Genomic DNA, 20,157 nt, shown 5'->3' on the forward strand with positions numbered 1-20,157 from the left:
TACGGGTAAAACACATCTCATGTATTATGTATCCAAGAGACATTTAAATAATTTCGTTTTATTGTATCGACGAGGAGCGGAAAAAAACATTAGAGTACATTTTGACCACACCGATCTATTTGCCAAAACTCTCACATCCGTAAGCGAGTGTGTCATAAATTTTTTTTTAATGTCAGCAAAGGACTTTTACAGACATCCAACAGTAGGGTACACTGTACTATACGGTATAGTTATATAATACGTGGGTTATCAGGCAGTTACCAGAAAACAAAAAAACCACAAGTATAAGCAGGTTAACTTACCTCACATTAGTATATGCTCTACAGTACGCAACATGGAGGAAACACATTTTATATGGGTACTTCACCTTTGGCTTTTTTTTAGCAGAAAAAACCGTTATAATGCATATTATTATCAACTCGTATAATAATAATGTTTTTGCTACAAACAATATCATATAATAATATAACATACATATAATATATTATTGTGTGTGACCTTTATCAAAAGAAATTTTTGACATGATCCCAAAACTTGACAGACCTTTGAATCGTTATGTCGCGTTATTTAATAAATTAACTTCAAAACTTTGACGGAAACCTCAAGAATAAGTTTTCAGTAATTCAATTATCACACAATTGTCAACAATTTACGACTGACTACGAATCTTTTCGAAATAATGCGATAAGCTTTCCAACTCACTAGCCCAACTCCAGTCTTATTACCTACCTATCGTAAATGCATAAATTCGCCAATGTATATAGTATTATATACGGTTGATAACTCAAATTATTAATTATTATTATGGATTGATATCGAATATTAATTTGGTATTTTATGATTGATTAATATGTTATTTTTGAAAAGCATATTCAAAACATTTAGGTAAATTCAAAATAAATCTCTGAAACGAGTTTAAATTTATTCCGTCGAAGTTTAATGCGCTTTGGTAGGTTGTATTCATAAATTATAAATTTAAACTGAAACGTTTGAGTTTTAAATGAGTACCTGTATACGTGCATATTTGAATTTCCTACTCGATTTTTTTTTCTAAATATCTTTTTAATTATACTCGATTCGTCAAATCAAAAGTGTAATGTATACGATGTGTTAGGTATAAAAACAATTATATAACAAAACTATAATACCTGAAAAGTAAAAATTTGTAATCAAACATCAATATAGTAAATAATATTACACTCGATTTTCAAGTATTCAAACATTAAACTACGAGTACATTAGTACCTACAACGCTAATATTGTAAACTATTATAACAGTATTAGTAATATGCACAGCACTTAATTACGATAAATGAAATTATTTTTATGAATGGGATGGCAGCGTATTTTTCTCTTGTATTATATTTGAAACGAATCTGAAAATGTGAAAAAAATACTCAAAGAAAATTCGTCACCTACATGTTTAATATAAAATTTAAGACATTTGAGTTTTTTGTACACAAGGCACACAAGAAATACGAATGAGTTCCTATATATTATATTTTATATGACATATACAACTATATAGGTTTATATGTACGTGTTATTTTCGTTAGTTGAAGTAAAATGCAACTGTGAATTCTTCTATTGTTAATATAACTCTCCGAAGATGGAAGGCCTTTTTGTATAAAAAAAATAATTGGCTCCGGGCTTTATATTTTTATCATGGTTGTTCAAGGATGATAATATTAAATGTTCAGTGACTATTTATATAATACCTCACAAAGGATTTTAATAACTAAAAAGGTAACATCGAACTTGTTGTCACGGAAAATAAAGAAAAAAAGAATAAGACATATACATGTTTAGCTATAAACATTGTGTAGTAAAGTTAAGGCCAACACACTATATTATTTTAGGGGCTGTTATAATGAACGTTCGCAACATTAAAATGAGTTTTGAAGGTTCATTATATATATTTTAACTATTGAGTCGAGCTCTTTGAAACGTTTGTTTTGATTACCCAGAACTCGAAAAGTTCGAACGAAAATGGTCACGATAATCGAATGTCCATTATATATATATATATATATATATATATAGTCTATATAAACTATATAATATTAAAAGGTAAATCCTGCGGAGGACATTTTATGTTTTAATGAGGCTGTTTTGAGAAACATAATTTTGCATATACTGTTTCAAATAAACAGTGAAAACAAATTTTTATTTTTGAGTGTTATTTGCATGAAAATAATATGCATTCAATTCGTAAAATATAAATATGAATGAAAATAAATAAAAATAACGTACAAAAAATGTCGTAAAAACGTCAGAGTTAGAATAAAATATGGTTATTCTAAAATCAATAATCTGTATTTTATTGTTGAGGAAAATTGCGAAAAATAAATTAATATTCTATTTTACGCCAATCTAGTTAATTATTCCGACGTTACATAAATTGCTAAAATAAATGTAATTAATAACGAATTGTATTTTTTATTCCCGCAAGATTTTAGACAATATTTAATATGTAAATTATTAAAAATATTAACTTACACAATTTTATGTTTAAACTTATCCAACCTAATAGCTGACTTATTTAATGTTATACAATAATACACACTCCATTGAAAAATTAAAGGGACTAATTATGTCATAGATCAATAGTCGAAAGTCCAATAAGTGAAATTATTGATTTATGACAAATATCTGGCGTCTAAAGTTTGATGGCTATAACATAACTACATGAAATATATTATACAAGATTCCGTGTGAGACTATGAAGGCATGTTAGTTTTTTTTTTTTGTAGATACCTATAGGTAGTTACTGAATTCAACAGAAATAGTAAATATTTCGATACGTATGAAAAATAATGTTCAAATATTTAAGAGAAAAAAAATAATATGCTACGTTATGGAATAATAAAATCACACCGTATAACATATTGACGACAAATATTACCAGACAGAATTCAATTACGTTTTTGAGAGTTTACGAAGGCATAAAAAACAATAACGTACGTCATAAGCAATTCCACGGGCGCCATATCAATTAAAATTTATTTGTATGCGCAACTCACACACAAACAAATTCACATATTATTATAGCACGCGCGTATAAGAATAATTAATTATTAACGCTAAGTTCATGTACCACATGTATACGTAATTGTAAAATAAAAATCATGAACCGTGGAACGGCGGGCACATAATATGATACATATGTAACTAGGATTCAAAATTTATGAGGAGCAAGACAATTAGAATTGATAACAGGCTATAATGAGCACAGTTGAGTGACAAAAAAAAAAAAAAACAGTACGTTTTAATGGTTAGTTATAAGTTTATTGTTTTAGGGAAAGGTTTATATGTCATAGGGGTTAGCAATATATATGTGCTAAGTATCCTATACGAATATTGTAATTTACTATATCATCAAATGCACGTATATTATGCATTAAAAATGTTTTGGCGTTTGACGAAAATAATAACGGCAATTTTGAATAAAATCTTTGTATTATATATAATGGGGACTAAAGAGATATGTTATTTTAAAATAACAATTTAAAGCTTTCTCCAATAAAAATAAACAATTTATTATACTTCTCGATATTTTATTCTTTAATATTCACTAGTTAATATACTTTATATTTGATTTTGTAAATAATGTACTAGGTACGTAGTCATTTATCGTGTTTGCTATTTTTCATTTGCCGAAAGAAAACAAATCGATATAGTCTTCCGAATATCCGCATTTTTAGTATTTTCATTAAAAAAAAAAAAAATAATAATAATAAATATACAATGAATACTAAATTATCCAATTTAGTTGATATAAATGGAACTGAATGCGTTTTTATTATTAAATTGACGTATTGTCTAAATGCCGATATAATACGAATCCTTAGAGAAAAAAAATAAAAATAATGTTGAAGTTGTGTTTTGTTAAAGATCTGGCTCTCGATAATTCATAACATAATACTGTTGCCATTTAATTATAAAGATAGCATTAATCTTATAATTTAAGAACTATACAAAGACTGATTTCTGTCTTAAATAATTTTATAAATTATAAATTAATTTATCAGATTAAAAAATTAAATGTCATCGAGATAATAACGTACCTAATCAAATATAAGTTCTTTATTGAAGTACCGTGAATACAATATAAAAGAATATAGAAACCATGCGATGCATTATTTCATACATTTTAAGATTGTGTTTGATCTAAGAATGATAATATAGAGCTTTATATAAAAAAGTATATTATACTACATAATTTTTCTTTAGTCTATACAAAATCATTTAGTATGTATATTAAGTGGTCATACATAGATGTAATTTTTCAATGAAGTGCCAAAACATGAGATTGTTCCAGCACTCTTTCTACTCGAAAAAAATGTGTTCGTTCGCAAAAAAGTTAATTATTAAATATCTATTATAATACTTGTATACTAATTATTACATAAAAATAAAAATCACACTGAAAACCGGCATCGAAGAGACCAATATTTTCAAAGCGATCCCTGATTACTGTGCTCATACTATAATCGGTCTCGTTCGTTGATTGATACATCGATATAATTATAACATTATATGCGGAAATGTGGAATGTTGATACTACGTTTGCGTGTATTTAAAGAGACATAAAACACGATGATAATGCGTTTAAAACTAAACGCCATGGTGAAAACATCACCAGCCATCGGCAACTCAAAATAATTTCACATTTTTAGAACATTTTAGTATTTATTTAACTTTGTGTTTTTAAGATAATATGTCATTGATAAAAGTTTGGAAGACATATGAGGCTATGCTGATTTGAAAATGTAACTGATTAATATTCACTTATTACATATTTGATAGGTATTATATCCAGTAATACGCTATACCTACTTTGATTTTTGTAAAATTACTATTTAAGACTGTAAGCAATGTTTAGCATAAACATTTAATTATCAAGGGACAACCAGTTTGAAATTTTAACTAAGGGAGTTTCCTCATGAAAAATTGAAATATTATAAGGTTTAATGTCGTAGAATATATTTGAAAATTAAAAATAATTTAATTTGAATAAATTCATTTTTAAAGGAAAAAAGAGGGCGAGCATGATTAGTGATTCCCCTTGTAAATGTATAATATAATGGTTGTCAATAATATAGTTTTTTGATTGCAATTTATATTATGTATAAATAATTTATATTTGTGAACGATTTCAATTGCGTTACTACAAAGTACGTTTATTGTGCATATTTTGTTGAATGAAATGAATAGCGGTACACTTGTATATTATTACATCGATACAACAAATTATATTATGCTGAACGTCTTTCGCAAAATCATATTTTATTTTATCTCACATGCACGTGTAAACACTAACTGTACGATGCCGAGTTCTCAAATACAAAGTCCAATATCGAATATATTATGTTTTTTTTCTTTTCAACGATACATTTTTCGATGTACAATACAATATTATTATGAGTTCACTTCAATAATAATTAATTAATAATGACAAAATATACGATAAATATGAATAACAACAAAAATAAGCATAATAGTTTAAGAAAACAACGTAATTTTTTATTCAGAGGAGATGCTCATGCATGAGAAATTCGTCTTAATAACCGCTAAAAGAATACTACGTGGACATTTATGTATCTTTAAAAATAAAAGTGATGCTATACCATTATTTACATGCATATGATTATATTAAGATAGTAAGTCACTTAAAATAACCGCTTGTTAGGTATAAATCAGCATAGTTTTTATTTATGTCTATATTTATTTCATTGTGAATATTGATACTCAGTATTTTCATTTCAAAATGTGGTTGTAAAAAATTCCCAGTAGACCATACTACATTTTTATGTATTATGATATTGTGTCATGAGCTTTTTAAACATATTGTTATATAAATTTGTATGGTTTATTATCATTCAATATGTTTAATTAATTAATTATTTTTATAAATCTTGATAACCATTATTAATTACTACTCATAATTAAAAATATGTAGCTTACAGAACATAAACAACTCTTTACTCTACCCAGCTCAGTATCATAGAAATGAGACAAATTTATAAAACGATAGTGCTTTTGGTCAAATCTGTTGAAATGTGTAAATAAATTAATCATAATAATATTTAATAATATTTTTATGAGGCCTAGTGTAAATTATTAAATAATTACCGATAAACTGTACCGTATTTTCTGTGGAAATTGTGTGAAATTTTATCTTTTCATCATATATTATTTATTAGACCTTCTAAATTATTTTAATCTAATTGATTTAATAACAATAATGTATATTAGATAAGCAGTCGACCTGCATGTCATGTTTACAATTCGTAGTCGTGGAACGTGCGTGTGACGTTTAAAGGACGTATTCACTGTGATTCACAGTAATACACAATTTTATAAATATAATAATATACTGCAGTGTGTTCAATTTTAAAGGGAACAGGAAATATTTCGAACGCATGACCTTGAGTTTAATTCGGTTTTTTTTAACTGCATACAGGACATATAAAATAAATACATCTGTTTTTGATAAATTCTAGTTATTAACACATCAAATGTTTACTATACAATGGCAAATAATTATTACAAAAAAAAACCTATATGGTATTAATTTTTGGAGAAAGTCATTAAATTTAAACAGCAATTTATGTTGGACGATATCACGAGGAGTCATCATCCACCACTTAATTTTTTTTTTATGAATAGTAACAAATATTAGAGATAAAGGAGAACTTCTAGATATTGCTAACATCAATCACAATAGGAAACCACAAGCATATGAACCTAATGAAAAATTAAAATTAAAAATAACAGGCATTATCATACATTCAAATCCTCGTTCTTCAGTTAAAAGTTTCGTTAGATAAATCGGTGTCAAATGGTACAAATTCAAGAAAACCACTATTTTTAAAATAATATATTTATTGGACTGATGAATCAAAATCTACTAATAACGGTGTTATCAACAAATAAAATACCCGCTATTGGTCAAATAATAATCGTTTTGGACTATTTATTCAAACTTTCAGCATGTGTGGCGAACAAGTGTCTAGTGAGGGCTTTTATGTGGTAGAATACTAAGTCGTTACTTTTATGATGGTACTTTGAAAAGTAGTAGGTACCTAGAATTTTTGTTTAACACACTACCAATATTTTCGGATGAAAATTCAACTTTGATACCACCGTAAATTTATTTTTCCAATAAGATAGGACTCCTGCCCATGATGCAATAATTGTTCGAGAATACCTACTTAATCAAACTTTTGACCATTAATGGATTGGGAAATATTATGGTCAAGTACGTATGGCCCGCTTGATCAACTGATATAACACCATTGGAGTATTTTTTATAGGGACATTTAAAAACAATATAATAGCTTATGCTAATCCACTTAATAATCTTGAAGATTTGAAATATAAAATAATCATCGCGTGTAATTAACTCTTCAAATACCAAACAGCTATACAAAGAAAACCACAGTGGTTAATGGAAGTATTCACTGAAAACAATTGCAATAACTTTAAACAGTTAATTTAATAATAAATTATCGATAAATTCTAATGAATAACTTATTATATAATAAGTATATCATATAAGTTAATTATTATATACCTACTTATTTTAATTAACTTTTTTTAAATTTTATAAAATAATAAATACCATTGTTCCGGCTAGGAATGATTTGAGTAGACTGTGAAATAAAACTAGTACTGCTTCATTTGATAAGAGGCTTCGCTATGGAGTATATGTGCCGTGAGATTGATTCCGAACCGTGCAAGTCTAGCCTCCTAACGCGTTTTGGCCGGTCCCGTGTTCTGTGACGCAACGGAGGGCGCCAGCTGGTTGTGCAACAGTCTAGCCAGGAACAGAACACGGCACCGACGTCGGGTGTGGCTTGTAACAGGTGCAAGTGAGCCGATTGACAGTCCGCCGTCCAGCTCAAGTCATATAATCCCTTGTTCAATAAGTAGCCTATAATCCACGTCACGTTTGATCACCCTGCTCCGTCATGACCGTTACTGGTGTAACGAACAATATGACATAATACGTATCCCTTTTCGCAGAATATGCGCGGGTCATCAAGAATGGTTTGATTGAGCCCGTTTGTAGGTATCTTGTGCCTAATTGTGATCGATGTGCGGTGCCCCTTATGACCAGTCTGACACACTTTTTCTACATACTACATAGATCAGACTGGTAGGTGCAGTCAGCGGGAAGCCACCTGTACGCCTCCCGACGTCAAACATGCCCGCCTCGCAACGTTTTTTCGTGACGATCGACCAGTCAGAGTGCCGACCGGCTGTTTATTCCGACCCATGCTATTATGCATCGTATTTTGGCAAATGAGCTAATAGCACGTATATAATATTTAATCGATTAGGTACTATATTACATTAAAAAAGCTTGTGGTAACTGATGACATTACTGGAAAACACTTCAGCCTAATCTATAAATGCGTGAATAAGATAGAGCGTTGAAAAGTACGATAATAATTTAAAACTTTCGACTGTAGGTACATTGAATTTACGATTTTTTTTACAAAATGAATACATATTTAAAGTCGAGAGGATGGCAGATGTGGGAAGATCTGTGTCTCTACCGTTGCAATAATGAAGGCCAAATATTGCATGCACTTTTTATAGTAGGTACCTATTATTTTTACAAGATTTTCCAAATATTGTTTTAAACAAAAATGGCGCGATGGGAAGGAAATCACGTGAGGAACAGCATAATAATCCCCATAATATTTTTGAATCGAAATTTTGAAGATTTTGCACCTTAATAATAATAAATTGTGTTCTATAGTGTATGAAACCAAAATTTACGTTGGTTAAAACATAATATACTCATAATCCTAAACATAAAATACTAAGAGTCATAACGGAAAATATGAAAAAATATTATACCACTATGTGATAATATATTATTAAAGACATTTTATTAAATTGAAACAAAATTTTTTAGAACAATGTTTATTTTATGATGCGTACTGCAGCGATGAGGAACGCCCGAACGCATTCAATATAATACTCTATTAGATGTACTGCTGTATGTTAAATTATAATACAATGTTGTTTTAAAGAGCTTTATACATTTATTATTGGAATTTCAAAACGAATACCGTATCAATTGAACTTGATTTTATCATAGCATGCAGAAAAAAGTGTTCTTTCGAATTGGAAACCTGACTATGTATATATACATAGTATCCAACAATTTTAGTAAGGAAAACATAATATACCTACTAACATATCTACATATCATAACGAAGTATAAAATAAATTGTGTATTACAGTAAAACTTCAAAGGAATTAAAACCAATACGTTACATGGGTGGTAGAGTATATAATATTATGCTCAACTATTTGAGTACCTATTGAATAGAAATAACATAATCATATATATAGGTATATAAGTACTGCAGGGTTCACGATATAAAATGAACGTATTAAAATTTCACCATCACACCCGTCAACTGACAAATATCTTAATTATATCTACAAAATATGTGAATACTTACGCCTTAGTAACTATCTATCTGAAATTTATTTTTGTAAGCTACCTACCACGTTTTATACACTAAAATTACTTACATCCATGAAAAAAGATAAGTGGTTTTATAATGAAAAAAAAAAACAGATTTTTACTCCTCTGGTATTTTTACAAATGAAATATGCAGACAAAATATACTTTTAATTCCTCAATGACAATAATTTAATCCCATTGCATGTTATTGAATTTCCAATAATATACAAATAATATATTTATTAATTTAATCAATGAGTTGAAAACAAATTAAATAAATATACAAGCAAACAAATAAAAACAATTTTTACGATTAAAAATTGTATTTTTTCTCAGCATATTAAAATATTAAGATATTGATACAGCAGCGCCACTTCAACAATATTAATTAACAAGAAAATAATTTATTTGTAAACTATTTTTTAATATTTATTCGGAAAATGGATGGAATAACATAGCGGCGTGAATACAAGAATATATAATATACAATATTTATAGATAGGTAGGTATAAACAAACATATTAAAAACCAGAAAGAAATTTATTATATTACTACAAAACGAAACCAAGGCAATTCCAATTAAATATAATTTGAAATAAATCGCTCTACCGCAGAAATATAATTCGATATCGATTTGGAGAAATAATTGTAAATAATAAAATAATAATATGATATGAAATACTTTTTTTTTATTTATATAAAAATGCATAACGCAATTGTTAAAAATATTGTTACATTATGAAATATAATTAATTTTGACCAATGCGCTTTTGCTTATCTATAAATAGATTTAGAATTTTAATTGAATAGTCTGTATAAATACACGGACTTTCAACTTTTTCTGCAAAGTATAAGTATCACATAGATATACACATCGTTATATTTTATACTAAATTTCATTAGAACTGTGCCGTGACCGTGATATACACATTTTTGTTTTTCAAATAAAATACCTTCTTTTATACTAAAAATTATTTAGCCAATTATATAATTATAGGCCTTGAAAAATATAAACCTAAATAATTTAAAGTAAAAAAGTGGTCCTCATTTTCGAAAAACAGAAGTAAAAATCAACACAAGCTTGCACTAATTAAATAGTGTCAAAAATTCAAAATTTTTATAAATACATTATACAGCTGCCATCATTGTTATAGTGGTGAGCATGCTTGATGTATCACTCTGTACTACATATAGTACCGTTATAATATAATATATAAAAGCATGAATTAAAATTGTGATTCGTCGTAAACGCAAATAATATATGTAATTACTAATGGATTGTTTGATAATCCTCTTTGGTGTGATGCACATATTATTATAATAACGTTGTGCATAGTCAAACGTCGAGCATATCATATACGAGAAATTTATAATACTAATAACAATTAACAAATATGATGATAACAATAATTATAATTATCGCGACTTTCTTGTGTTTCGACTATACACAAATCGATAGTAATTCCTCAGGACAACCAAAATAGATAAATACATTTAATTAGAATAAATATAGTTTTAAGAATAGTATAATGTAAATTATGTATGAAGCTAATGGCCCATGTCGCCGAAGCTATAAAGATCAATAAAAAAAAAAATCGATAGTAAGCCAAAGGTTAGGTTGGCGGTACAGTACTATTATAATGTTATAATCTATATGGCTCTTTTTTTAATGTTAGTTTTAAAGCTTGACATTTACGCATAGTTACGTATGTACAAAAAACTATTTGTATACTTACTGGAAGCTTAAAAATTGAAAATGAAAACAAAAAACTATGGACCTAATAACGACAAATGTTTGTTAGGTCTATATATGACCTAACGGGCATTTATTTTTATTTAAAATAGCATGATATTAATTTTAATATACAAAAATTGTTTTACCTCCAGGATTGACAACTCGGTTTTGCGGAGTACTGTTACCGGTAGCACCAGATGATCTCCGAGACCTGCGAAAAAAAAATTGATTAAATCAATGACAAAATTTTTTAATGTAATAATACTGTTCATCAGCTAGCCATAATCACAATGCACGCCGCATTGACATTTATAAACCATTTATATACTTACAGTACGTAACATAATAATATTGTAATAATTAAAATTGCATTATACAGAGTATTGGAGTAGTGAAAAAACAGATATTTTTTTTTTATTATTTATTTAAGCTTCAACTCAACTAAGGTTATTGCTAACATTAACATTAATAAAGATACATTGATACATTATATAAGGTTGTAAAGTTTAGTTCTTTGTAGAAATGTCATAATGTTGCTGTAGTTTTCAAAACGGAGTCCAAGTATTTAATATAGATGATCCGGAGTGTTTAGAGATGTTCTAGCATCGGCGTAGTTGCAGCAGTGTAAAAGGATATGTTTAACTGTAAGACCTTCCCCACAGGTTAAGCAATGGGCAGGGTCAAAATAGATATTATTATACACACCACACGCGCTCTTCTGAACTTGACTGAATATTAATAAACAGGATGGAATGTATGACAATCAACCTTCAAACCATCCATACACGACATTTTATATTGTGATTTAGGAAATATGGCATAATAATAAAAAATAAAAATATTTCTTTTCTCACGTGATACCTAGATTAATCACTCAGTACAGCAATACTTTTTGCTGTAGAATTAAATAAAATGTCAAATATAAAAATAAAAAAAAAGGTAATAGGTAGTGGATGTCGCTCTGCTGTAGAGTAGGTTACAAGTGGGTTACTGTATAATGGAAGGTATTACATTTGAATTCAATGATATTATATCATTGTATACGAAAAACGATTTTGAGCGAAGACGGTTTATCTATCTAGGATATATTATAGATTATTATTAATTATTATTAATAGGTACTTTATAAAATGTTTGACTTGTCGGTGGACATTTTTTTTTTTTGGTAAGGGTAGACAAACTCATAAGGAATCTTAAATTAAATATTCAAATCTTAGATTTAAAAAGAAATTTTTTTTATGAATTTCTAGCTTAAAATAATTTGGGAATTTTGGGGATTTTTATGTATGATGTCAAAATTCAAACGTTGAATATTTATAAAAAAAAAAAATTGTGACAATGAATTTATTTTATTTTTCAACTGTTATTGTAATGTTTTAAGAGCCTCGTATTAAATTTTCAAGCTTTTCTACCCAACAAATAAATTTTCATCGATATTAATTTAAGAAAAAACTAACAATGATCGAAAACTGCATATGCCAATAAATAGTACAACTTAAGTCGAAATTTTTTGAAAATTGCATGGTGGATAGAATAAACTTATATAAATATTCGGTGAAAATTTATTGTATCTATTGTCATTTGTTTTATGTTACATCAAAAACCAAAATTGATTTTGTCGAAAACCGATTGTGCGTAAACATTCCGGTTTTTCCTTAATTTTTAGTTTGTTTGATAATTTAGAAAAATATAAGCTATCTAATTCCCCCCCCCCCTCAAGTACCAACTAGATTCACTTTCTGGTCGATCGAGGTACCTACTAAAGTCGAAAATCGAAGCACTTTTACTCTCCCAAAATGTGAAGACAGACACAAAAAAAGAAAAAAACACACTTCATGGTAAAATCAATACATTCCTCGCTCCGCTCAGAATCTAAAAAACACACACCATTGTAAAATCGATACATTCATCACTATTAATAAATATAACAACCATATAGAATACATATAGAGTAAAACAATTTGAAAATATATAATTAAATAATAACTCCTATACATATATGCAAATCTACTATTATTAAAAGTTCATAGTTTCATACTAACAAGTAATGTGGTTGAGCTCATTCCAATATTGGCCTTGAAATTAGCAATTAAAATCATTATGTGAAGTATAGAAGTATATATAGGTAAAAAAATTTATGTTTAAAAAGAAATGTTGAAATCATGACAAATTTGTTTTGATTGTAAAAATATTGGCTAACTTGGATCAACATTGATATCTGCATACTATAATACGTACGTGACTCGTTGTTTAGTATTTAAACGTAAAGAAATTAATAAACTAATGAAATTCAGGACTTATCAAACACAACCAACATTTCAATAGCTTTTCTCTACTAATACTCGTAATATGGTTCATTATTATGACAGAATGATAACTGTACAAACCTAATCCATGTAAATATTACAATAGTGATATAGTTTATGGAACAAATGTATGTTTAAAAACAGCGTAATAGTTAAGTTTATGATTACTTGGGACGTTCTTGTACATAATAGTCATAATATTATCTATAAACTTTTATATCACTTTTCACTGCTAAAATAGTAAAATAACAGGATAGGTATATTAATGTCTCATAAGATATTTCACGCGTTTTAATGTTTGCAACTAACTAATGATAATTTAGTAACTCGTCACGATTTAGGACGGTTGTTGTTTTACAACCACGGTCGTCTGGAGTACATATTTAATTTACATACAATATCATCATTATTACGTATTTGCATCGTTTCTGTATTTTTTTCTGTGGTAAATTATACATAATAGTATATCTGATACATAAACTAAATGTATTTTTGTTTTAAAATGTCTTATTATTAAGGGGCGTTGAGTTCAAATTACGGGTGTCTAAGACAAAGTAGTACAATTATTATTATTTGGAGTGTTATCACTACAATACTAAATTATACTATCGTGATATTGTACTGATGGTTATGCAATCGACATATGCCATATATACAATTATCTGCTGGACAGCTGTACATGGAACACTACGAGTAGGCATAATAGCGTACCACACGACGTGACTTTCGGCACGTATATATTATATACAACAAACAACAGCAAAAATAGTAATAACAATATTATATAGACATGGTGATATATTTTAATAAAACTTTTTATACATTATTTATTTATGTTTTTATAGGACGTTGGAAACTAAAAACCACCGCGATCCGTTTGTTCACAACGGCAACGACGAGACGAGGACCGTGGTGTAGCGCGGTAGCGTAAAGATTTTCTTTATAAGTCGTCATTATGTATTATAGTATGTTATATAATATAAAGGAAATATTTTTTGCAAAAATAAAATAAAAACGATGGAACGTCGTTCGATATTTTATATAATAAGGCCGCGGCAAAGAATGATACACATACGTATTTCCCTCTCTCTCTCTCTCTCTCTCTCTCTCTCTTATTCTCTATTGCTCTGATTTTTATAATATGGCACAAGGCGATATTGTATATGCCGCATATAAAATATATACAATAAACTTTTACCTATAATATTTTCATAACACTTTTTTTTTTGGTACCTATGTCATTCGGTTGTGTTTCTTAACTAATAAATAATATATATATATATAATAATAAATATCTAAATAATATCTTATTCATTAGTTGCATACTAGTTGCGTCGAAAAGTAACTTATAGGGATGAAAAATGTATAATCTGAATTGTGGTGTGAGTTTTATTGCTTTATACAGTAAGTTATACCTACACATTTAAGCGACAACTTGATTAGTATTTTCAATTTTGTGATGTGTCCATCAAACCTATTACATTATCGATGTTCGTTTTATAATAACGACGGTCAAAAATCACATAAAATAGGTTTATACAAAAAAACTGATTTTAAATAACATAAAAACAACATTTTTAACTTACGTACCAGTAAGAATTATTCTACATCCCAAATCTAAGAGTAAAAGACAGAAAGAGCAATTATATTTCAAGATATAAAATAATATTTATTTTTCTAATTTTAATTTTTAATTAGTGTGTAGATACCCTAGGGTTTTAAGGTTACTTGGGAGCACCATATATTTTTATAAAAAAAAAAGAGAAAAATGCAAATTGTTACGAAATTGCAAAAAATATTTTGATTTATTGGTCGTCATTTGTCACTTTGAATTCTAATCAAAAAGTAAAAGACGAATATTATTAATAATAATATATCTCGGAAAAATATCGATATCGATATCGATTTAAATTTTAGTATAATTACAACTTAAATTTTATATAAATTATTTTTTTATTAACTAAAAAAGTACTCATTGAGTAATTATTTTAAATAAATAAATAATTTATTTGTTTAGTAAATTATATTTAAAATAATTACGAGATCTCACCGCGAGTTAACAACCGGCACTGAATTAAGAGTAAATTGTTTAGTGTGGTGAACTATTTCTTTGAAATATATTGCTATATTCTATAATTTATTATCTAGTAGATAAAAGTTATAAAAGTGAATATCCGTCAATTTTATTGTTCCGAGCCGATACACGATATTTTCGATAATAATTTTTAGATATCGATATCGTATCAAATTATCGATATCGTTGGCTAACACTAATTATTATATCAAACAATGTTCATCCAGCTCAAAATATAGTAGGTACACGATACAACTATTATGGATATGTACCCAGAGTTAACTCTAAAAAATTTTAGTCATCCGGAATTAATTAATTTGAACTATAACTAACGCGAATTGGTTTCAATGAAATCTTTTAATTGAAACTAAAATTTTAATCAATTTATTAAATCATACGACAACTTAAGCAGGAATTCACTACGAAGAAAAAATATGCGTGTTCATGTAAACAATAAATTTCTACAGCTATTGGATACAGAATTAGACGTCAGACGCTTTTGACGTCATAAACCAAACGACTTGGTTTCATTATAAATATTTATGTACCTATGTAAATAACAGAATTATCTAATGGAAGAAGTTCAATAAATGTCAAGTTATTTTATTATTCCTATTTCAGTCTTATTTAAGGCATTATATTATTATCATTGCAGCAGAATACGGAGTATTGTATACCAAAAAAAAATAAATAAAAAATACGGAAAAAACTCTGTCCACCATTTAGGAAAAGTCTTTTACCTTGGAGCATGACTAGTAAAAAATTATTTATTTAAGCTTATGCATTAGATGTCCATGCATCAATTTGTATACAAACTAAAGGATAATTATAAACAAACAATTTGTTTTAGATACTCACTTTTGTGATGGTACATTGGTGAGGCTCAAGAAATTATTGCGGACGCTTCGTAGGCTCGCCAGTATTTGTGCAAATGGTGTAACGATGAGATCTTCGCCATGGCTAGAATTTATAAAAAAAAAAAAACAACACATTATTAATTTGAGTGAAAAAAATCCAAGCCTTAGATAACTTAAAAATATTGCTGTTTTTCGTTAAAAATAAGATTCTAACTGCAAATTAGCTGAATCAGCTGATCAAGGATAAGCGATTTTAATTTGTTTTATTAAAATTGTGCATACAATAATATGTATTTGTAAAGCGTATTAAATTTCATGAGGATAAAGTTGTTTACCTTACTTATTTATATTGTGTAAAGTAAATAGATATTTTTTTCACTACGCCAATAAACAATCCTCCTAATTGTATAGGATATAATATTGCAGTATAAACTTTACATCGCCGAAGAAACTACAGTAAATTATTTGTAGTTTCTTTGATAGTGATAGTTGTGACTGAAGTACTCAACTATAACTCGATTCAACTAGCTCGACCAACCGAGTTCTAATATGTTTAGTATAGTAATACAACTATAGTCAATTGCATATGTATACCTGCCATTTCTACATTCAAATATATTTTATTGTTTGAATACAAAACGCACAAATGCATACAATATATTATATTCATATAGCAAATTAAATCTACCATATTATATTATACGTATTAGTTATACTGTATAGTATATGTGAAGCATACAAACGAAATGGTACTACTTAAGTTATGATGGAAATAATAAACCAATCACTTAATTATTAATTATTACATTCCAAATCATATAGATTTATTATACTAAGTGATAAATAACTCACAAAAAGCAATTTAATTAAAACAAATTATATAAAAGCTCCTTTTTATCACATAAATATCACACGTTTTTTTATCGTACCATTATCAAACATACGATAGAAGAAAAAAAAGTTGGTGGACGCGTGAAAGATAGCTGAAAAGAATAATGGTGGGAAATCAGGTTAAAAACTCCCAAGAGTATTATGGAGGAAAATGCTATTAGGCTGTGCCTGGTTGCAAGAAAATAAAATGAAAGTTTTTGAATATTACTAAATGTTATGTAATAATAATAATGATACTTAAAGAACAAAAAAAAATTTTGAAATACAATGTAATATTATTATATTTCCGTTGTTTCGCGTAATCTGCAAAATGGTAATCGTCAAATAAGTTTCTTATTATTATTAGATTCTAAGAGAGGAGATATTGATTTTACAATAAGGTATGTATATACTTGTTTGTTAGATTTCTTGTTTGCTTCAAGTAGAAATAATGTTCTGATCGTCAACATCATTAGAGGTTTACCGTACAAAAAACTGGATCTAGTCGGTACTCTCGGGAGTTCAAAATTGAAAATTCTTAGTAGATACTATTTAAAATAATCGAGTAAAAAACTTACGAATATTTGTTAAAATTTTATTGAAATAATTGTTTGGTAACCATTATGATTACCTAAACGTTGGACCGTTTTCGTTTAGAACATAGTTTATTTATTTATTTGTAAATGTCTATGAACAATTTTTTGTTAGGTCAAAAAGTTTAAAAATGTCACAAAAGGTTTCTTATCTATAACTTTTTAATATTTGAATTAAAGAAAAAAGTTGAACGTAAATATTATTGACGAAATTATATGGTAAATGTCAACATAAATGATAGTTAAATTAAAAAAATATAATGAATTCGATGTATTTTTTTTTTCAAAATTGCATTTAACGTAATAATTAAGTACTTACCTATACTGATGGTAAAATAAATAATTTTATTAGCAATATAAAAAAAAAATATAAATAATATTGTAAAATATATTTATTATTAAATTTTTACAAGCTTAGAGCCAGAATAAGTTGATTATTTGCTCAAAATCGTATTTTGTACATAATAATTTATCGTTGAATTCAAATTTAACACAAACGTGATGTTGACTTATACAATGATAAGAAATAATCGACTCCTAAGATTGTACCGTAGAACAGTTACACACTATATTCTTCATTTATTATGATTAAACTTCCCGCACATATCATTCATAAAATACTTGTATAATATATATTATATTCTCTTACGTGTTCCTTCCAACACCGTTAAAAAAACATACAACACCACCCACACCCCCAATGGCCTATGTTGCCGCGGGTTAATAAATAATAAAAAATAAATATACACATCTATTATACATATACATAAGTACCGTGAATGTTTTAAATTAAAAAATGTTTATTTTTAATTTCTTTCGTCCAAATATTAAATTTTTTTACAATAAAAGTTTTTTTTAGATTTAAATAATTGGTAGGAGGTAATAACGTAGCAGGGTTAAAGCTAAATGGAAGCCAGTCACTAAATGTAAGATAACCCAGCTCAACCACTTTTTTAAATTGCACCAACTGCAGCCCAAATATTGATTTTTGGATTGTTATACACAAATGATACCATTATTTCCATAGTAAATTTACCCATGAGTTCTACGAGATCTCTTATTATATGTTTAATGAAATATAATCATAATATTCTGTAAGATTATATACGTACTATCGATCAAAATAAATCTCAACATAATTTTTTTGGTGTAGTTAGTTTTTACTCATAAAATATACATTATAAAATTACAGGTTTCCTAATATTTTATATAAATTCATAACTTCATGATTAACATGTTTATAAAGCATATACGATTATAAATACGAGTAGGGTAGGCATACATTTACACGTTTTAAGACAGGTGAGCCATTAAACTGCGCTGAGTTATAAACTTTACTATGTATTTATTTATAAGAGTAGTATAGAATATTTAAATGTATTATGATCGATTTCAATTGTAAAGCACTATATAAGCACTGCTTAATAAGAAACATGGATAAGGACAATTATGGTAGTGTGGTCGATGAATAAAAAATATTCAATCCGTAACCATTAAAAATAAAAACAAACCCTTTCTTACAGTGCAATTAATTCTAAAAAAAAAAAACCATAAAGTTGAACAGTTTATTCGGCTTGCGTAATCAATTTTGTAAACATCAAATTTACATTTTTAGGTCGGGAAAACGTTGATTGGTCAGACGCTTAAGCCACGCACCGGCAAATAAAATTGACTTGATGAATTTAAATAGTGGATTCCAAAACATATACATACACTTTAAGTTGATACACTATAACCAATGAGTTCATAGTTATTTGATTTTGTAGTATTGGTCGTTAGACTCCCGAGCGCGTATAGATAGACATGTGATATAATATTGTTATACCTACATATCACAATGCATTTAAATTGTTTTGTTAATTCATTTGGGAAATAAGTTCGTTCTACACTCAATATTATAAATTATAATATATATATGGTAGTACAATACAATATCATCTCGCTCAGAGTAATTCAAAACGTTTCTATTTGACTTTCAGTCTCTCTGTTGATGTCTATTGTGCTAGAAATGTGATTTTCGTGTTAAACGTACTCTATAATAGGTACGACGGAAGAGTGCATGGATGTGCAGGGTGTGCGTGTGTAAGACGTTTCAAGATTCAGATTAAAATTTTGATGGGTTCCATGACGTTTTGAAAGCTACAAAGAAGTATACAGAAACACAAATAAATATCGGTGCAAGCTATGCACATATTATTTGCACCTACATACGTACAATTTACATGAAAC

At 27.7% G+C, this 20,157-nt stretch overlaps 1 protein-coding gene across 7 annotated transcripts in view; it reads right to left on the bottom strand.

The window, feature by feature from the left end:
- dnc (phosphodiesterase dunce) overlaps window positions 1–20,157 on the bottom strand; it is a 625,052-nt gene that overhangs the window by 16,067 nt on the left and 588,828 nt on the right. For all 7 annotated transcript variants that reach the window (XM_089229247.1, XM_089229251.1, XM_089229248.1 and 4 more), the window contains 2 exons: window positions 16,467–16,568; window positions 11,375–11,439 (listed from right to left, as the gene is read on the bottom strand). In XM_089229247.1, the coding sequence (XP_089085373.1) occupies window positions 11,375–11,439; window positions 16,467–16,568 (167 nt within the window). The remainder of the gene's footprint in view (window positions 1–11,374; window positions 11,440–16,466; window positions 16,569–20,157) is intronic.

This window comes from Diuraphis noxia, unplaced genomic scaffold, assembly GCF_037042655.1.
Source record: "Diuraphis noxia isolate RWA-SAM2 unplaced genomic scaffold, SU_Dnox_SAM2 contig0005, whole genome shotgun sequence".
Taxonomy (NCBI): domain Eukaryota; kingdom Metazoa; phylum Arthropoda; class Insecta; order Hemiptera; family Aphididae; genus Diuraphis; species Diuraphis noxia.